The following is a 21,646-nucleotide window of genomic DNA, read 5'->3' on the forward strand; positions in this document are numbered from 1 at the left end:
CGCAACCTGGAACTCCTGGGCTCAAGCAATCTTCCTGCCTCAGCCTCCCAAGCAGCTGGGACTACAAGTGCATTCCACCATGCCTGGCTAATTTTTCTATTTTTGTAGAGACAGAGTCTTGCTATGTTGCCCAGGCTGGTCTTGAATTCCTGACCTCAAGCAATCCTCCAGCCTTGGCCAAAGTGCTAAGATTATAGGTGTGAGCCATCACACCTGGCTACATTTTGCTACTATAAATAATACTTTAGTAAATGTTTTTACACATAAATCATTGTTTGCATTTTAAGGTTTTTCCTTAGATTTGATTGCTAGAAGTGGAACTATTAGTTGGAAGGCTAGGAACAACTTCCTTAGTTTCTTGATATTGTCAAATGTAAAAATCTTATTGTTTTGCAATTAGAATATTTATTTCACTTCATTTTTACTAGTATTGTTAAGAGCTTTTTAAATTCTTGCTAAGTGAAAATACTGTTTTATCAACATTTCGGTTTTTATTTCTTATTAGTAATGGCATTCTTGTATTTCTTATGTCTAATAGAAATTTATATTTTTATTTTGTAAATTACTATTGCCTTTTGGTTTATCTTATATTAATATCTATTCCTAAGATGCTAAAAGAAAACGAAGTTGAACCAAGTGAACCACCCAGGTCTTTGCAGGTGAGTTATTTTTTATAATGTAAAATAACCAGAAATTATATTTTCATGCATGGGTATGGTATATAATTTTAAGTTTGTATTACATATTGTCTGTTTTCTAACTCATTTGTAATTAATTACTCATTTAGATGAGCCTTTTGTGTAAATGTCCAGTATGATCAATGTGATTTAGTTAAATAACATGTTCCTTATCATAAAGCTAATTTTGCAAACTTGCAAGTATACCAAACCCAAGCAGCTCTGTTGCCTAAAACAGAAAACTAAAACAAAAACATCTGTGCTGTGGTAGCTTGCCATTTTTTACCCTATGTAACAAAATCAAATGTATAAAATCATAAACAACTAGCAACTGCATAATTTAGCCTATGGATGATCACTTTCTTATTTTTTTTTTTCACTTGAAAAAGTAATGTTTAAACTTTTTTAAGGACAGTTTTCACAAAATCTAAAGTGCAAATAAACATTGTCATTGTTTTTTGTCTCTAGAATGAGTTGCCATTTAAAATAAATACCACACATTAACAAAAATTTATTGTAATCCCACAGTAATGAAAAAACTCTTACAATCTTTTGCAATAAAAATTATTTAAATCTTTTTTTTTTTTCTTTTTTTTTGAGATACCCAAGTTGTGTTATATTTAAATCTTTTTAGCATTAAAATAAGAGTACATTTATATTTTTGTAATGGCTTTTTCTTACCACAACTTTCTGACACATCTTCATATACGTCGGATAGAAGGAACTTTCAAAACTTAGGGTGCTCTTTGAAGATACACTTAATGCCCCCTCTGCTTTATTTCTATAAGTATGATTAGCTGTGCAGAGCAAAGGAGCTATTCCAGCAGAGAAGGTACAATGCTAATTAACTTTGAAAACTCATTATATCAGAAAATTCGAATTTTAAAATATGTAGAATATTTTCAAGAACTACTTGGTTGACAGTTGTGCTTATATATAGTGTTATTAGAGGAAAGCGACCATTATTTGGAGAAATATACTACTTTACCTCTTTTGTCTCTTGGGAAAATGTTTTCTCCCCATATTTCTTTTTCTTTTTTTTTTTTTTTTTTTTTTGAGACAGAGTCTCGCTTTGTTGTCCAGGCTAGAGTGAGTGCCGTGGCGTCAGCCTAGCTCACAGCAACCTCAAACTCCTAGGCTCCAGTGATCCTTCTGCCTCAGCCTCCCGAGTAGCTGGGACTACAGGCATGCGCCACTATGCCCGGCTAATTTTTTATATATATATCAGTTGGCCAATTAATTTCTTTCTATTTATAGTAGAGACGGGGTCTCGCTCTTGCTCAGGCTGGTTTTGAACTCCTGACCTTGAGCAATCCGCCCGCCTCGGCCTCCCAAGAGCTAGGATTACAGGCGTGAGCCACAGCGCCCGGCCTCTTTTTCTTTTTTATCTTAAGATTGATTTTCCTTAGAATCTACATATTTTTTAAGCATAAAAAAATTACTTCTGCAATTGAACTCATTTTTTGTCTGTCCAATTCATATTAAAAATTGTGGTTATTTTTATGTTACTTGAACTAAAAATGACTAGTTGTTGTTGTCAATATCATGTGTTTTACAATTGATAAAAGATGATTCATTCTTTAAATAGACCATTATACTGTTTACAATTTTTCCTCATTTAATTTCTTACTGATTTTTTAATTAAATGATCTGCATTAATATAGTATTAGGTTTGATGGATAATTTATTATGTACCCAACCGTTTTTTCTGTCAAAAGATTTAATTAAAAATTTAGAATCAGAATTGACTAATATGCTGCATTTTCAAGTTTATTAGCATAATGACGTATCTGCTAGAGCACCCCTTTACCAAGGATAGCTTGTTATATGTATGTATAAAGAGAAGCAAGGTGGAGATGGCAAGTATGTTTTCACAGGGCAAACTTAACCTTTAAGTTTCACAAGTACCTTTCTATCAAAATGATGAACTACCTACAAAACTATTCTAGCTAACTAGATAGATAACTGGATAATTTACTGATATTTTTTCTAGTTCTTTTCCCTGGGAAATGAAGAAGAGACTGCTTTTCTAGCTGATATTTCTAAACAAATAGAGAGAAAAACCTGTGACCCTAAGGTAAAATTTGTGAAGAATATTGATTTTCTGACCAGCTGTGTTTTTCTGCTTTTTTTTTTTCTTTTGAACTTTCTCTGTACTACTAATGAGCTAATCATGCAGTGTATGCAGTATCTATACATACATAGGCTACATTAGGAGTTGAACAAAAAGCTATGTAGAGTACAGCTGATGGATGTTCTAGGGAGAACAAAATGGGTATCTTTGTAGCCTTTAACTTATTATAGCCTCCTCAACCACTTCTACTTCTGACTGAATATATGGAAGTATTTGTATCCCAACCTCTAAATAGTGTTATCTATTTCACATCAAACATTGACAAACAGCATATAAATGGTTGGGTTTTGTAAATAGTGATTCTACTCCTAAAACCCAACATACCGCTGGAAGAGATCTCCATGGCAGCATAGAAGACAAGATATCTGTTTCCTTGTGGGGAGTGTATGTATTATCCATCAAACAAAGCAGAAATAGAACCTTTTAGAGTTAAGACTTGTTTTTATGGAAGTGTATGTTTTTAACTTCAGAAGAATATTTTCAGCGAAAATCCTATATAAAGGGACATTTAGATTTGATTTTCCTTTCAAATATGTGACTTAGAATCTTCATTTTCTAGTAGGTATATTCAGGTGATATATTATTGCCTTTTTGTTAATTCATCAGTTAGAAATAAATTAATCCTTTGTTTACATTTCTTTGATTGTCTTAGCAGTCTTTTTTTCCACCTTGCGGGTAGGCTTTGTTACCCTGGATAGAGGAGAAATCCTAGCACCCTCAAGGGGGCAGCAGAGAAAGCCATTTGAAGCCTGAAAGCAAAGTAGCAAGCACCATCTCTGAGGGGGTGAAAACCTCCTTCTGAGGTTTGTTTGTGGTGGAATCATACTCTTAGGCCTTTGCTCTCAGAACAGTAGGATATCAGATCTTCTACTAGGAGGCAGAGAACCCACCATCCATCGTGTAGTTAAGCCTGATAGTCTATAAAACCCTTAAGCAAAGAAAAATGCTTCCTGCATCCTGCATCTTTCTTCCCTTTGTATTATCATGTTTAGTGATTGCTTCCTGTATGCCAAACACTGCATTGAATACACATGATACCTAGAAAAAGTCCAAAGGGCTCTGTCCTCAAGGAGCTTCCAGTACAATTAGTATCTAGGGAAGGAGAAACTTCACTGGTGTATGAAGTCACCAGTCTGTAGTGGCAATATTGTATGTAATGTATAGTTGTGTCACATGTAGTAGAAACATAGAGAAAGGAGCAATTAAATCTGGCTTAGTCATTATTATTATGTTCATCCTTATGCTTATAATTGAAAAAAATCATACTTTTAATGTTGAATGTACATAAATTGATACAGTTTAAATTAGTTACTCTTAATGTATGTTCTGGGATAATGGGAGTATTTCCTGGTTTTCAGTATTAGTCCCCTGGTAATTATTTAAGTAACGTATAATAAAAAGCTGAATTATATATTATATTCTGTGTATAGACATTGTGAATGGATATATATGTCAATATATACACATGCAGTTCTTATTTTTAATAATTTACCTGTAGCCTGTTGAGTTTCAAGGGCATCAAGTGAAAGGATCCGCCACTAGTGGTGTGATGATCAGAGGGCACAGTGCACAGCGAGGATACAGTCAGCTTCCAGACAGTACTGAGTATGAAAACTACATGGCAGACACTTGTTTTTTGACACCAGAGTTGCCTAGCACATGTATGCAGATTGACTTCTTGCAGGTAAAAATATTTTTATAGTTGTATTTTTCCAAATCATTTTCTTTATGTCAGTACCAGATTTTATAAAGATAGTACAGTTAAGTCTTTATACAGTTATAAGTTAAAAAGGAGTACAGTAAATTGACAAGAAGCATAATAATTCAAACAAACTAATAAGACAAGAATATTTTAGTTGGAAGAGTTACTGCCTTTTTAGGATCAGGAGTTTAACAAACTACTTTTCATTTCAGAGAAGACTAAGAATTCTCAACAAGAACAAATAGGTAGATTACACGCAGAAAATACTCATCTGTTTAACAGCTAGTAGATTTTTTTTTCTTCTAATATTTCCCTTCTCTCTCTAAGTATGACATTGAGTTTTTCTTGTTGCTACCAAAGGCAAATCCATGGGGATGAAAATAAAGGTCATGGAGTCAGAATGGTATGCATGTATTTGAAATAGTCTCTGTCAAAGAGATTTTTAAAAAATTTTTACTCTTTTTTTAAAGCATGATGTACCTACAAAATAAGCACACACATCGTAAGTGCACAGCTCAATAATTACCACAAAATGACATACCCATATAACCTCTTACCTGTAAAAATAGAGCATTGCTAATATCCCAGAAGCTTCCTTTCTGCCCCTTCTCAATCACTAACGCTTCCATTCTTTCCAAAGATAACCACTATCCTGGCTTAAAAAGCCATATATTTGTTTTGCTTTTGAAACTTTAAATAAATAGAATCATATACTGTGTATTCTATGTGTCTGATTGCTTTTGTTCAACATTGCAATTTTGAAATTTGCCCATGTTCTTGCTTGTGGCTCTAGTTTATTCATTTTCTTTGCTAGTATAGTATTCCATTATATGAATACACCCCCATTTATCCATTCTTCAGTTGTTTGGGTTGTTTAATTTGAAGATTATTACAGATAATGCTGCTGTGAATATTCATGTACTGTCATAAACATGTACATATACATTTCTGCTGGTTATTTTATCTAGGAATAGGATTGTTGACTCACTGGATATGCATATGTTTGCTTTTAGTAGATAATGCCAAACTGGTTTCCAAAGTGGTTTTGATAATTTACATTTCTATCAGGAAGGTATGAAAATCCCCATCACTCTACATCCTCATCAACACTTGATGCTGACAGGTTTTTTGTTGTTGTTGTTTTCAATGTTAGCTATTTTGGTGGGTATGTAGTGGTATTTTACTGTGGTTTTAATTTGCATTTTCCTGCCTGACAATGAGTTTGGGACCTTTTTGTATGCTGAGTGGCCATGTCTTTATCCTTTTTGATGAAGTGTCTGTTCACGTTTGTCCCTTATTTTTTAATTGATATGTTTATCTTTTTAAAAATTTGTTGGAATTGTTTATATATTTTGGATATATACTCACAGTCAGTTATATGCTTTGCAAAATATTTTCCCTGATGTTTACTTACCTTTTCATTCTTTTCTTGAGAATTGGTCTTACTCTGTCACCCAGGCTACAGTGCAGTAGTGTCATCATAGCTCACTGCAACCTCAAATTCCTGGGCAAAATCCTGCCCTCACAGAATTTACATTCTGTTGAAGGGAGACAGACAATAAACAAATAAATGTACAGTACCTCAGAAGGTTTTAAATATTCTGGAGAATGATATATCAATAGCTATGTAAGGGGGATAGGAGTGCAGATAGGGATGGAGTTCTATTTTATGTAAGCACAGTAAGGCCTCTCTGAGAAGATGACATTGGCGTAGAGATCTGGGTGAAGTGAAGGACAGTGCCATGCAGATATCTGGGGTAAAAGCATTCCTGGCACAGAGAATAGCAAAGGCTTTGAGGCAGGAAAGTGCTGGCCAGTTTGTGGAACAGCAAGGAGACGGCCATGGAGTGAGTGAGTGAGGGGGGTAGTGATAGGAAGTGAGGTCAAAGAGGAGGTAAGGGCCTGATCAGGTAGGGCCATGTAGGATATTGTAAGAGCTGCCTTGTACTTTGAGCTAGATTGGGAGCCATTGGAGGGTTTTGATGGAAGGAGTGAAATCACTGAACTTACATTTTACAAAAAACTCTGGCAAGTTTGTAGAGCATGTAGTAGGGGAACACAGTGGAATACTCTACTCAGTAAGTATTGCCTATTATCTGTTGTTTTTAATAAAGAGGCAATACAGTGGAGATTCGTTAGGTTTAAATCCCAATTCTCACTTATAGACTGGATGAATTAAGCAAATTTAACTGCTTAACTGAAGGAACTGCTTTTCTTCAGTTCCTTCAGTTGTAAAATAAAGAAGAGTACCCACCTCATATAGCTTTGGTAAGGATCAAATAGGTTAAAAATACAACATGCTTAGAACAGTCCCTAGCACATAGTAAGAACTCAGTAATATAGTAAAACTATTGCTATGGTATGATATCGTATTATAATTTCCCACTTGTTTGTCTATATCTTACTCTAGACTGAACTTGAGTACAGAGATCACGAGTATTCATTTTCACATCTTTAGTTCCTAACATAGCACCTGGAACCTAGTAGCTAACCAAGAAAATGTTTTCAAATTTATATATAAACTTTATTGTTACGTATTTAAAAAAACCATACACACACAAACATATTCATTTTAACAAATTCAAACCATTCAAAAGAGTATAAAGTTGCAAGTAGAAGAAGCCTTTCCCCCAGTCCTACTCCCATGAAAAACCACTCTTAATAGTTTGGTGAGTATTTTTCCAAACTTTTATTCTTTTATTCTGTGCTTATGCAAATATATATATTAAACTTGATGATATTAAATTTTAAGATGATTAATTTCTAGAAGAAGCAACAGCAAACTTAAATGCTGTTCTAATAAGAATAACAGTGAATTATGTGGCTATGCATGTCTGGGATATGTTTAAAAAGTTCACTACATTTGGGAGCAATATCTTAAAGTTTAGATCAGCTGTAGATAAACCCCAGACCTGAGGACATAAGAGAAAACTGTTCAGTCCTTGAGTCTGCAGGAATTTAGACCTTAGTGTCTGCAAGCATGAGGTCTGATTTAGCCTGAGCCCCATAAAAATGGCAGTTGATCTTGAGAACCAAATCCTTAGCCCAGATCAGTCTAAATCAGAATCTGACCCATTTCAAATAAATTCAAAAGGTTTTGTGTTCTGTATTTGACTTTCTATTCTTGGTTTTAGTGAGTTTATTCTATTCTATCCTTTATGGAAGAAGTTTTATAATTCTTTCCCATGCTATAGCTCTATAAAATGTACTTGAAATCATTATTTTTATAATATAGATTACTAGAATTCATCCAAACTATAGGGAAAACATGCAATAAGAATATTGTGATCTGAGGCTTTGTTTCTTCTTTCTGGATAGTCGACATCACCAGAACAAAAGATCTCTGTGTTGAGCCCTGTTTCTACGTTTTCTTTGAACTCAAGAGATGAAGATTTCATGCTAGAATTATCTGAGAAGTCCCTGAAAGCAAGAACCTTACCTGGTGATCTTCACTTTCTCAACTTAGAGGGTAGTTGTTACCATATTACTCTAATATCTGTCTGTCCATGTAAGATGAAACTTTATATTTAAGAGATTATTATTAAACTAAATATATCTTAGAACCAGATTCAATGTCATCCCCCTTGAAGTCTTCCCATTACCTTTCCTTTTAACTTTCTCTATAATATTATGGATAGCTATTTCAAGTATAATACTCCCTTCTAGCTCTCTAATTCCTTCCTATTTCTCTTCCCAACTTTCTCATCACAGACCTCTGAAAGTGTCTTCCATTCTTGTCCATACATCTCACAGCTATAAGTCCAGAGCCTGACCCCTCTATAGTCCCTTTCTGTCCCAGGGGAATGTCTCAACACCATCATTGGTTGACCTTAGCATAACCTCTTTGTTTCCCACTTTTTTGTTGTGGGATCCTGGCAAAGTTCATCAACCTCAAAAAAGTTCTAATCTGTGAACTGAGTTTTTGAAAACTTTATTTTTTGAGGTTGAAACAATTATTTTTAAAGGAAATAAAATTATGTGTTGTTTTTCAGGGCAAGTTGCTACTTTTTGCTTTTGTATAGATACCCACTGTTTTCTAAAGCCTGGATGATAACTGGTGGCACGTTTTAATTTCGTCAGCATTCTGTTTTCTTTCAGGAATGAAAAAATCCAGTTCATTGGAGAATGAGAACTTTCAAAGGCTTTCATTAGTAAGTGGAAGCCAGGTTCCACTTATTACTTTGTCATCAACTCATGGGCCACCTGACTTAGATTCTTGTGCACATGTGTTCAACTGTAACACACAAGAGACTTCTGTTTCCCCCATGTTCAACTTGTGTGAAGAGTCCTCAGTTCCTTTTTTTAGCTTTGGGCCTGAGGACCAAAGTGAAACTTCTTTCTCTGAAGAATCTAGGGAAGTGACTCGAGGGGATGTGTCACTTCTCGATAATACATCTACTCAAAGCAAGTGGCTGAAATACCAAAACACATCCCAGTGCAACTTGACTGCTCCAAACAGAGTTGATAAGAAAGTAACTGATGGCTTCTTTGCTGAGGCTGGTTCTGCAACCAGCCTTTTTAGCAACACAGGTGAAAGACAGAGTGATGCTATCCATGAAAGCTCTTTAGACTCTGTGCCCTTGCAAATGATAAAAGGCATGCTTTATCAACAGCAGCAGGATTTTAGCAGTCAAGATTTGGTTTCCACAAAGAAAGCACTTTCTTTGAATTTAAAGCAGACTTCTAAGAATGAAGAAATTCAAAATGTGTTAGGAGGGTCTGCTTGCTACACCTACAGTATAAAGGATTTACAGGTGAGTATGTACCAGTCTCTTGGTACATTTTTCCCAATAGTTATTGTCTGAATTTCAAACAAAGAATTACCAAAATTGTATAGGAGCAATTTTATTTTTGGAGCAGATGGCTTTTTTTGATCCAAAACTCAAGCTACAGTCACATCATCTCCTTTGGCTAAAATCTTTCCTAGCAATTGTGAACATTAAATTAAATGATATATTTCAAAGTATCTGGTGCAGTGTCTGGCACATAATAGGTACTTAATAAATGATAGCTCCTATTTCTGTTTCCACCACTGCTTCTGCTATTGTTAAACAATGATTGCTTATACTTTTGACTGTCAGCTGAGTTTTGCTGTTCAAATCATTATTAGAATAAAGGTACATCTTATTACACATTGGTTGTGAGTGATTCTTATTATAGTCATAACCAGAAGTAAAGATTCATAATGATCCATTGACATCAGTTCAGTTTTTCCTAGCAAAAAGTATTTAAAAACTTATTAAAAACTTATTTAAAAACTTATTAGACTAACTAAGAAAAGTTAGTCTTATTTAGTATTAAAAGTGCTAGGCAAAGCTATTCTTGCTATACCTGCTTCCGCAGATTAAAATTAGGAAATAATTTTTAAGGATTCTAGAAACTAAAAGAAAAATTAGTATATTTTCTTAAATATATCTATGAAAAATAATTTACTCATTAGTAAACAGTATTTTTCTGGAGTTGTTATAATATTAAATAACTTGAATTATTACATTTCAGGAGATAAATTGCTCTGAGCTGTGCTTCCCAAGCAGGGAAAAAATAAAATCTGCTTATCTTCCCCAAAGGCAAATTCACATACCAGCTGTTTTTCAGTCTCCTGCTCATTATAAGCAGACTTTTACATCTTGTCTCATAGGTATGACTATTATATTTTTATTTTATTATGATTGATTGCTGCTTAATTTAAGTAGTAGAATTGTGAAAAAGTATGATATCTTATATTATGAATTTTCATACTAAATTCTCCATTTGAGATTTGTTATTTTTCCATGTTTAGTCTTTGATAGTAACTTTTATTCTAATTTCAGATCAAAATTGAGTTTTAAAAGTAGGAAGTGACAGTATTATCTTTTTAAAGTTATAGTTTTTCATTTTTTTTAACTAGAATTGTTACAAATGACCTTGTTAAAGTAAGTGGAAAATTTTAAATATGATGCATGATTAGGTCCAATTGTTTTAAGGTACAAGGACAAGACTTGCCTTTTAAAAAAATGGTTATTAGTATTATGTTACAGACTGTTAAAAGACTATTTTCAAATTTAGCTAAAAAACAGCACATAGGTGGTATAAACATAAGATTATTTTGTTTTTAGTTTTTAGCTGTCTCTATCTTTTTTGTTTGGTAGAACATCTAAATATACTGCTGTTTGGATTGGCACAAAGGTTGCACAAAGCTCTTTCAAAAGTTGACATGTCATTTTATACATCATCGAAAGGAGAGAAACTGAAAAATGTGGAAAATAATGTACCATTCTGCCATCATAATCAACCTGCAAAACTTGTCATGGTTAAAAAGGAAGGTCCAAATAAGGTATTGTCTTGCATCCTCTTGTCCCCATCTGACCAGTACTTGTCTAATAAAAAGTTTAGGTACCTATTGCTTTATGACAAGCTTAAAAGTGAGTCTTGATTAGGTCTTCTATCTGAGGTATTAGTTAACTAATGTATAGTAAACTGTCAATAAATTTTATTGAAAGAATGATCTGTGTTCCAGGATACAAAAATATGAGTTAAGGTTAACTTTCGAGTTGCTTAGGAACTTACTTCATAGTAGTAGACATAAACAATGCTTAAAAAGAAAATTTTATATCCTACTGTAATTGGTAAGTAGGAGGGACATGCCCAAGTTACAGTGAAGACACTGAGAAGGGGAATATGTCCCAGCCTGAGAGCTTAGAGAATGAAGATGTGAGTCTGAAAGAAATGAAGGTTGAAACCAGTCTACTATGTACTCCCCAGTTACTCCCCAGAGTAACAGATAAGTCCAGAGGAATAGAAAAGCATTTAAATGACTGAATTTATATTGTTGATGATGTACCACTGGGGAAATAGGTGAGTAAAACATATGTTGATATATGGCTTGTACTCAGAAGACTGTGCTTTCACTCATAATAATATGATTTTCCTCCACTGTTTGCATATCTCACTCTTTGCATATCTCACTTCATCATTAGTTGAGTGTGTCAATTTGGATTTAAATTTAGCTGTCAAAAGCAAGAATTTATAAATAACAGTATAACTATAAATTGAAATATTATATAGCCACTAAAAATTTTTATTTTATTTTTAAGATTATTTGATGATATAGTTTCATGCTCATACTATGTTGTTGGGTATAATCGTTAGGTTACACAGCAGAAAAGTATTATCTGAGTTTTATTTTTTTAGAAAAACTATATACATGTGTCTGTCCTTATGTGTATGTTACATATACTTATGTGAGTGAGAAAAACAGAATGGAAAGAAATGTATAAGATAGTGGTTGTTTCTGGGCAACTTTCAAGTTGTCTACAGTGAACATTTTTAATCAGAAAAATAATAATTTTAAATTTATTATTAAATTTTTAAATAAGCTTTTATTTTTAGAATAATGTAATCTTTTGATAAAGAGAAAGTAAGGGGAAAATAGGTAATTTTAAATTTTAATTTATTATTAAAATTAATAATAAAATTAAGTTGTATAGTTACTGATTTACTAGAGTACATTAATGCCAAGCAGTCTTTATAAAAACCTTGGCAAACATAATGCAAAAATAATAGAAAAATTAAAAAAACATTTTTTCCCATTAAGTTTTAGTATTTTTCCCCCTGCTTAGGGTCGTCTCTTTTATACATGTGATGGACCCAAAGCTGATCAATGTAAATTTTTTAAATGGCTTGAGGAAGCAACTCCAGGATATTTAACACAGGAAGAATCTCTCCCTAGCATGGTTTTAAGTGATATTAAGAGTATTGGCTTGTACTTAAGAAGTCAAAAGATACCACTCTATGAGGAATGCCAGCTTTTGGTGAGGTATGTTTTATGATACCAAATAATTGCCTGTAATTATATCAGAAAATAGCAACCTTTAGAATTATTACCAGTTTTAAAAGATATTAAGATAAGAAAAGTATCTAAAAGATAGAGTACCTCCATTTCTATAACTATAAAATGGGAATAAGTTTTTAAAGTCATTTTGGCTCCTTCTAAACATCAAGCAGTATGAGCCATATAAGGATAACTGGCAGGATGCTATTTTTCTAACCATTTTTATGTTTAGTCAGGGCTATTCTTCATAATCCTAAGGGAAGCCCTATTGAACAAGCTACAAGAATAATTTTTAGCAGTGTAGGATGATAGAGAGGCGATCATTCACAAGCCTGAACTACATAGTTTATAGGATAATAGAATGCTACTTTTTAGAAATGTCTTTTATAAAAGTAAAATTACTCAAAAAGTAAATATAATGACCATTTGGACAGTAATTTAATAATAAGATTGATTGGTTGCTTATATATGCCAAGCACTCTTCTAAGCATTTTACATGTATTATTTCATGTAATAATAACAATAACCTATAAAATGTAGAGATAATGAGGATAAGTTATTATACCTATTTTATAGTTGTATACCTATTTACAAAAAATGAGGTTCCTCAAAAAACTGAAAATAGAGCTACCATATTATCCAGCAATCTATCTCACTGCTGGGTATATATCCAAATGAAAAGATATATGGAAGATATTTCTTCCATATCTCAAAGAGATATCTATACTGCCATGTTTATTATAGCAATATTTCCAATAGGCAAGACATGGAATCAATCTAAGTGTCCATCAACAGATGAATGTATAAAGAAAGTGTGGGATGGAGGTACACACACACATACATACACACACACACACACACACACACAGTACACACATTCAGTTGTAAAAAAGAATGAAATCCTGTCATTTGCAGCAACATGGATGGATCTGGAGGTCATTATTTTAAGTTTAGCCAGGCACAGAAAGACAAGCACCACATGTTCCCATTCTAGTGTGGGAGCTAAAAAAGAGGTAGAGAGTAAGATGGTGCTTACCAGAGGCTGGGAAGGGAAGGGGAGAGAAGAGGATGAAAAGAAATTGGTTAAGGGATTAAAAAAAAGTTGGAATGAATTCTATTATAGTATTTGATAGTACAGCAGGAAATCATAGTTAAGAGTAATTTATTGTATATTTCAAAATAACCAAAAGAGAAGTTTTATAATGTTCCCAACACGAAGAAAAGATAAATGAGGTGATAGTTCAGTTACCCTGATTTGATTATTACACATTGTATAAAGATATCAAAATATCACATGTACGCCCAAAATATGTACAACTATTATCTATCAACAAAATTTTTTAAAAATGAAAATGAGGGAGCTAAAAAAGTGGATCTCACAGAGGTAGAGAGTAGAATGGTAGAAAGTAGTATCTTTTAGATACTTTTTTGATCTCAATTTCTTAAAACTGATGACAATTCTGTGAGGGTTATTTTCTTGCTTTGATGGAATATATTTAATGTATTTAGTATACATGTATGAAAGTATATAAACATACAGAACACTGATTCTTTTCTTTTCATACTGTATTTTAAATATTTTTTTAAAATTTTGAACCTTAATAATAAAATTAATTTTTATTTTTTATTCCTTTTTTAGAAAAGGATTTGATTTTCAGACAAGACAGTATGGCAAATTAAAGAAGTTTACTACCGTTAATCCTGAGTTTTATAATGAACCAAAAACCAAACTTTATCTTAAGCTGAGTCGCAAGGAAAGTTCTTCAAGTTATAGTAAAAGTAAGTTCATCTAATCATGGTGGTAGTTCAGTCTAGCCTTATCTCTACATTACATACAGCTCCCTAAATCCTTTATATTAAAGGGAAGTTTTAAAGTATGGTTTAATAGTGCTACATATTGTAAAGTATTATATGATAAATTAGACCCTTTCTGAAAAGCATATTTTAAAACTTTAGAGCTTTTTTTTTAAGCTTTATTAAAAGGATACCAAAAATGTTTAAGTTTGTTTAAAAAGTCACACTAAGCTCTTGGCATCATATAAATAAAGTATATTGATTGATTCAACTATAATACTCTGTAAGGTTGTTGATACTTTTTTCAATGTCTGCACATTTGGCAATACCGAATCCCAAATTTTGTATATTTGGAAATATAATTATTTAAAAATAGAGTTTTTTTAAAAGGCCTGTAGGTGCACTAAATCATTGTCTTTGGTTTCATGACCTATTTATAGTTATTGATCTTCACACAACTTGCTTTATGTCGTTATTTAAAATAATATAGGCCGGTGCAGTGGCTCATGCCTGTAATCCTAGCACACTGAGAGGCCGAGGCGGGCGATCGCTCAAGGTAAAGAGTTCGAAACCATCCTGAGCAAGAGCGAGACCCTGTCTCTACTAAAAATAGAAAGAAATTAATTGGCAACTAAAAATATATAGAAAAAATTAGCTGGGCATGGTGGTGCATGCCTGTAGTCCCAGCTACTTGGGAGGCTGAGGCAGAATGATTGCTTGAGCCCAGGAGTTTGAGGTTGCTGTGAGCTAGGCTGACACCATGGCACTGTAGCCTGGGCAACAGAGTGAGACTCTGCCTCACAAAAAAAATATATAGAATAATGTAATAAGCATTTGTGAACCCACAAACCAAAGCAAAATCTAGTTCTTTTATAGCAATCTAAATTTAATATAAATTAACCCCACTAACTCATCTAGTTGTCTCTCATAACCCAGTGTAATTATAATTTTGATCCCTGCATTCATCAACATTTTGCTTTCCTTTGTGTATAGATTTATATAAACAAATTCCTAAAAGGCATATTTATAATTTTTAGTTTTTTTGAACCTTGTTAAAATTATGTCATTCTATGTATGATCTTTGGAATTTATCTTTTTCATTTAGTATATTGCTACAATCTATATTGTTGCTCTTAAATCTAGAGCCTAGATTATTTGTTTTGACTGTTGTGTAATATTTTATTTTGTGAATATGTCATAGTTCATTCATTCAGTCTTCCATTGTTGGTTGTTTGGGTTTTCTAAGTTGTGTTATTGTGAACATTGTGCTATGCATATTCTTGTACTGTCTTGTAGATGTGCAAGAGTTTCTTTCAGATATAATCCTAGGAATGAAAATGCTGTTACAGGATATGATAATGGTTCAGACATCTTTAGGTTGTAGTACCAAACTGATTTCTAAAGTGGTTATATCAATTTGTACTCTTTCTATCAAAGTATAATAGATCTTAATGGATCAACCTACTTGATTGAATATAAAATGGTCTTGTGGTTTTAGTTTGCATTTCTCTACTCACCAATAATGTTGAGATGCTCTTCATGGGTTTATTAGTTATCTAATGTTTCTTCTTAGCCGTTTTACTATTGGGTTCTTTATAATCTTTTTTCATTTATAAGAAGTTCTTTATGTATTCTTCACGTTAATTCTTTTTTTTTTTTTTTTTTTGAGACAGTCTCGCTTTGTTGCCCAGGCTAGAGTGAGTGCCGTGATGTCAGCCTAGCTCACAGCAACCTCAAACTCCTGGGCTCAAGCCATCCTGCTGCCTCAGCCTCCCGAGTAGCTAGGACTACAGGCATGCGCGCACCATGCCCAGCTAATTTTTTCTATATATTTTTAGTTGGCCAATTAATTTGTTTCTATTTAAAGTAGAGACGGGGTCTCACTCTTGCTCAGGCTGGTTTCGAACTCCTGACCTCGAGCAATCTGCCCGCCTCAGCCTCCCAGAGAGCTAGGATTACAGGCGTGAGCCACCGTGCCTGGCCTTCTTCACGTTAATTCTTTGTTGATCATGTATTTTCTGAATGTCTACTCCCACTGTGTATCATCTCTTTTCATTTTAAGGTATTTTTAGATAAGCAAAAATTCTTAATCTTAGTATCATCAAATTTATAGTAGTCTTTGTTATTTTTTTTTTTTTTTTGAGACAGTCTCACTCTGTTGCCCTGAGTAGAGTGCTGTGACGTCAACCTAGCTCATAGCAACCTCAAACTCCTGGTCTTAAGCAATCCTACCTCAGCCTCCTGAGTAGCTGGGACTATAGGCACAGGCCACCATGCCCGGTTAATTTTTCTATTTTTTGTAGAGATGGGGTCTTGATCTTGCTCAGGCTGATCTAGAACTCCTGACCTTGGCCTCCCAAAAGTGCTAGGATTACAGCCTGGCCTCACATTCTTTCAATAATAAGAAAATAACCCAATTAAAAAATGGGCAAAGGAACTCAATAAACATTTTTACAAAAAAGAAATGCCAATAGGTATATGAAAATGTGCTCACCATCACTAATTATTAGGGAAATGTAAATCAAAACCACAATGAGATGACACCTCAAACCTATTAAAATGGCTAACATCCAAAAGATGAAAGATAACAAGTGTTGGTGAGGATGTGGAGAAAGGGAATCCTTGTATACTGCTGATGGAAATTGAAATTGGTACAGCCATTATGGAAGCAGTACACAGGTTCCTCAAAAACTAAAAATAGAACTACCATATGATCCCACTTTTAGATACAATCTAAAGGAAATGAAATCAATTCCTTGAAGCACTACCTGCACTGTCATGTCCATTGCAGCATTATTCACAGTAGTCAAGATACAGAAACAACCTAAGTGTCCTTTGATAGATGAATGTATAAAGAAATAATGGCATGTATATAAAATGAAATATTATTTAGCCTTAAAAAGGATATCCTTCCATTTTTGACACCACATATGAACTTGGGGGACATTATGCTAAATGAAATAAGCCAGATGCAGAAAGACAAATATTGTGTAATATCATGTATACGGAATCTAAAATGTCAAACTAATAGAAACGGAGAGTAGAATGGTTGGAGCTGTTAATCAAAGGGTACAAATTGAAAGTCTGTACTTTCAGTTACAAAGTAAATAAGTTCTGGATAGGTAGTGTACAGCATAGTAACTAAAATTAATAATAATATATTGTATACTTGAAATTTGCTACTGGAGTAGATCTTAAGTGTTCTCACCACACACAACAAAGGTAACTATGTTAGGTGATGGATATGTTAATTAGTGTGATTATGGGAATCAGAACACAGGGTATACTTATATCAAAGTATATAACATGTTGGACACCTTAAATATATAATAATTTTTTCTTTGTCAGTCACACCTCAATAAAGCTGGGAAAAATGTTTGTCTTTTCAGATGATCTTTGGGTGGTTTCAAAAACCCTAGATTTTGAACTGGATACTTTTATTGCATGTAGTGCTTTCTTTGGACCATCATCTCTCAATGAGGTGGAGCTACTGCCTTTGAAAGGCTATTTCCCTTCTAACTGGCCTATTAACAGTAAGTGTTACTATGCTCATCTTAATTCATATTTAAAAAGAATAATAGACATAGACAGGGCCCATTCTTACCATGGGCAAGAATGCTGTGTGTGGGATTGATTAAACCCAATAAAAAGTACCCACCTCTGGTTCCTACTATCATGTCCAATGTGTTCCTAAAAATTGAATATATAAATAATTTCTTACATCAAGTTCTAATTCTCTTGGTTTATTTGAAGATATATTCAATAAATGATTTATTTTTACATTGAGAAGGTCTTGGAGTATTTGCAAGGAGCTGAGCAGGAGGGTATAATTTTTTTGTATCTTATCATCTGTCTTGAGAAATTCCTGATAAGACAGGCTACCAGCTTTATTTTTCTTTTAATAAGGTAACCTTTAGTAAGCCTGAATTTCTGTCTAGTTTTATGAATCTGTAGACTTCTCTATACATTTCAATCTCTAGAACTATTTCTAAAGTTTGAATTTGGTCCATAACTGATTAAAGATACAGCATTTAATGACACATTTGTAGTGTTTCATATAGTTAATATTTGATCTTTTCTTTCATAACTGAGTAAACCTGGACAACCAGCTTAAGTCCAGTAAGAGCCTAATTAAGTAAACATTTATCACTTGTCATATGGATATTTTCATATTTGTTGCAGTTGTTTTTCACCAGTATCAGCATTTTAGTTTTCTGTTTTCCATATGTTTCTATAAAATAATTGAGGAAGAAATGTAAGAAAGTGTTTAAAAATTACACAAATAATACTGTATAGGACAAGTAGTGTTTTTTTTTTTGATTCAGAGTCTCACTCTATTGCCCGGGCTAGAGTGCCGTGGCATCAACCTAGCTCACAGCAACCTCAAACTCCTGGGCTCAAGAGATCCTTCTGCCTCAGCCTCCCGAGTAGCTGGGACTACAGGCACGCACCACCATGCCCAGCTAATTTTTTCTATATATTTTTAGTTGGCCAATTAATTTCTTTCTATTTTTAGTAGAGACGGGGTCTCACTCTTGCTCAGGTTGGTATCGACCTCCTGACCTTGAGCGATTCACCAGCCTCGGCCTCCCAGAGTGCTAGGATTATAGGCGTGAGCCACCATGCTCAGCCCCGACAAGCGACAAGCGGTGTGTTAATTAAAGGGAACTACTGGCTGTCAAGCAGTGCAACAATTTGCTAACCCCAAACAGGTATTCTTGTTCATTTGCTGATACATAGAAGTCCAAATATGATTTAAGTTATGCAATTTGTGGATATCCACATATAAGGGAATGAACAGATAGTATAGTAATTTAATGGATAAGAATTTGAGACCTCTGCATGTACTGAAGGGTTTATTTTATGTCATGTGGGTAATTCAATAGCTGAACTCTAAATTATGTGGACATTTAATGCAGAGTTTTTTAATGGTCCATTTTAGTTGCATCAAATGTTTATTTTCTGCATCCTTTCTACAGTAGTGGTCCATGCATTATTGGTTTGTAATGCTAGCACAGAGCTGACTACTTTGAAAAACATTCAGGACTACTTTAATCCAGCTACTCTACCTGTAGCACAGTACCTGTTAACAATGTAAGTCATTATTTACCTTTGAGTCATTGGTATTAAAAAATGATAACTAAAAATGAATATGAAAATGCAATAGAAGTATACTACATAAATGTTATAAATAAAATTTTAAGAATCTTTTAGTCTATGAAATTACTGTCAGTCAATAGTTAAAAAGAGAAAGGAATATGCATCATTTTTCATCTATTATGGTTTGAGCTAATAAATGTTACTACAAATTTTTTCCCTTTGTCAAGGGATAATGTCTTAAGGATTATTTGAGTGTTTATTTTTGATTCATCTGTATTTTATATTTTTAAACCAAATTATTTAACATTTAAAAGAATCATTTTACAGCTTAAATCCAGTGTGTATATTGATACTGATTTTATTCTTGACATCACTCACATCTCATTTTCAGTTTTTCAAGCACCAAGTCCCTTTTTTAAAAAATTGGAAGTGATGTTATGTTAATGCATTAAAGTAATAGAAAAAGCCAAATTTTCAATTTGGAATATTACTATCTGTAGTTTATTTTTCTCACCACAATAAAGTCCTATGTAAATGTGATTCCATTATATTATTTATCCAATTTCAAATAAATTCAGTCTTTATAGAAATAGAAATAAAACCAATTCATGTAGTTTACTTGAAATAGAGGCTACATTAATTATCTAAGCCGGGTTTATATAGTGGAACATGGGCTTTAAGGTCAGTCCAACCACTTGTTAGTGGTGTGATTTTGGGGAAGAATATTTATATTTTTGTATCCCTATTTGGGATAATTAGCTAACTACTTCCTAGTGTTGTTGTGAAGATTTGATCAAGTAATATGCAAAATGCTTAAAATAGTGCCAGCACATAGTAAGTATTCAACAAAAGCTAGTTCTCTTCTATCCCTCCTCCAAATTGGGATATGTATCCATTTATGGTTAAAAAAAATGTTCTCTGTGACGCTTACAAAGTGATGGCTAAGTGATGAAGAGATCCACTCAGCTTTTTCAAAAGCCCCTAATTGTTTTTTATTTCGTTTGCTGCCTTTTTATTAGGTCTTCACCAAGTGTATTTAGCAACAAAAGAGTCAGTCAGAGGAAATTTATTCCACCAGCCTTCACAAATATCACCCCAAAATTTGAACTACTCAGCCTAGGGGCAACATTGCAGTTAGCTAGTGAGTTAATTCAGGAACATAAGTTAAACAAGGATCAAGCTACAGCTCTAATTCAGATAGCTCAAATGATGGCATCCCAGGAAAGTGCTGAAGAAGTGAAAGAACTGCAAATCCACACCCTCCCTATCACAATCATACATGGTAAGAAGCAAGAAAGAAAACAATTCTAATAAATATGTTATTAAATGCAAGCTTTTGTAACTCAGTCTGCTCCTTTATAATTTTCTATTCAAACAAGGTTGAAGAATAACTATAAGTAGATTTTTTTATTTTTATTTATTTATTTATTTTACCTGAACTCACTTTGGTAAACTATTAGATGAGAGAGTACTGATCACCCTTTCTGGAAGAATTGGCAGCTTATCTGATACATGAGTAGTCTTATACACCTACAGTGTATCCAGATTTGATCTAGATGTTTACATGTTGCTGTGCTACAGTGGCCTTCAACTTTGATCAGCAGAACCTTTTATTAATTTCTAGTCAGCTTACTCTTCTATCCTTTACAGCAGCTATTCCAAACCTACATTCTTCTCATAACATCATCCTTTCCTTACTCTCTCTTGATCATGACTGTAAAACAGGAAAGGGAATTCATAACAAGAACTCCTTTTAATGTCCTGCCCTCCTTCTCCAATTTACCTATTAATAATTTTGGACCAATTCTTACCTGTTTTGGTTCTGTCCTAGTGAAGGAGCTTTACTTCTTCCTATTCAGAGTGAGTATTTCCATATAGGTTCTGTCACCTCTATAGCACATTTCCTCTCATAGACCTCTACCCCAAAGCTTATCCTACTTATTTCTACTTTTTTTATTTTGAGGAATTACATTGGATCCACCCCGTTTACCAAATCAACACCTCTTTCTCTAGATTAAGTGACTCTCTCTTAATCCTCCTGTTTTCTTAGTGTTCATTCCCCCTCCCCCTGTCAGATCAGTCACTGAGATGTGTGCCTTCTATTCATAGCTTCTACTCATCTTTCATATTGATTATCTCTTCTCTAGTTTACTTTCGTCCTCCTCTACTCCCAATCCAAGCCTTCATCGTACCTCCATATAGCCTACTAGATAAGAGTCTGGGCTCTAGAGCTAGAATCCTGGATTTATATCCTGGCTCTGTCATTGTTAGCTATATGATCTTGGGCAGGTTACTTATCTCTTAGCTTTAATTTCCTGCTCTGTAAAATGGGGATCAAAATAGCATCTGCCTCTTAGGGTTAGAGGATTAAATGAGTTAACATAGGTAAAGGGCTTAGAACAGAGCTTGGCACACGGGAGACACTTAGT

At 33.7% G+C, this 21,646-nt stretch overlaps 1 protein-coding gene across 1 annotated transcript in view; it reads left to right on the plus strand.

Moving 5' to 3' along the window:
• Window positions 1–21,646, plus strand: part of ZGRF1 (zinc finger GRF-type containing 1) — a 57,659-nt gene that overhangs the window by 18,937 nt on the left and 17,076 nt on the right. Inside the window, exons 8-19 of the mRNA XM_020284486.2 lie at window positions 609–659; window positions 2,671–2,754; window positions 4,310–4,495; window positions 7,832–7,982; window positions 8,612–9,267; window positions 10,013–10,151; window positions 10,642–10,826; window positions 12,112–12,308; window positions 13,963–14,102; window positions 17,507–17,650; window positions 19,097–19,211; window positions 20,237–20,499. Coding sequence (XP_020140075.2) covers window positions 609–659; window positions 2,671–2,754; window positions 4,310–4,495; window positions 7,832–7,982; window positions 8,612–9,267; window positions 10,013–10,151; window positions 10,642–10,826; window positions 12,112–12,308; window positions 13,963–14,102; window positions 17,507–17,650; window positions 19,097–19,211; window positions 20,237–20,499 — 2,311 coding nt within the window. The remainder of the gene's footprint in view (window positions 1–608; window positions 660–2,670; window positions 2,755–4,309; window positions 4,496–7,831; window positions 7,983–8,611; window positions 9,268–10,012; window positions 10,152–10,641; window positions 10,827–12,111; window positions 12,309–13,962; window positions 14,103–17,506; window positions 17,651–19,096; window positions 19,212–20,236; window positions 20,500–21,646) is intronic.

This window comes from Microcebus murinus, chromosome 27, assembly GCF_040939455.1.
Source record: "Microcebus murinus isolate Inina chromosome 27, M.murinus_Inina_mat1.0, whole genome shotgun sequence".
Taxonomy (NCBI): domain Eukaryota; kingdom Metazoa; phylum Chordata; class Mammalia; order Primates; family Cheirogaleidae; genus Microcebus; species Microcebus murinus.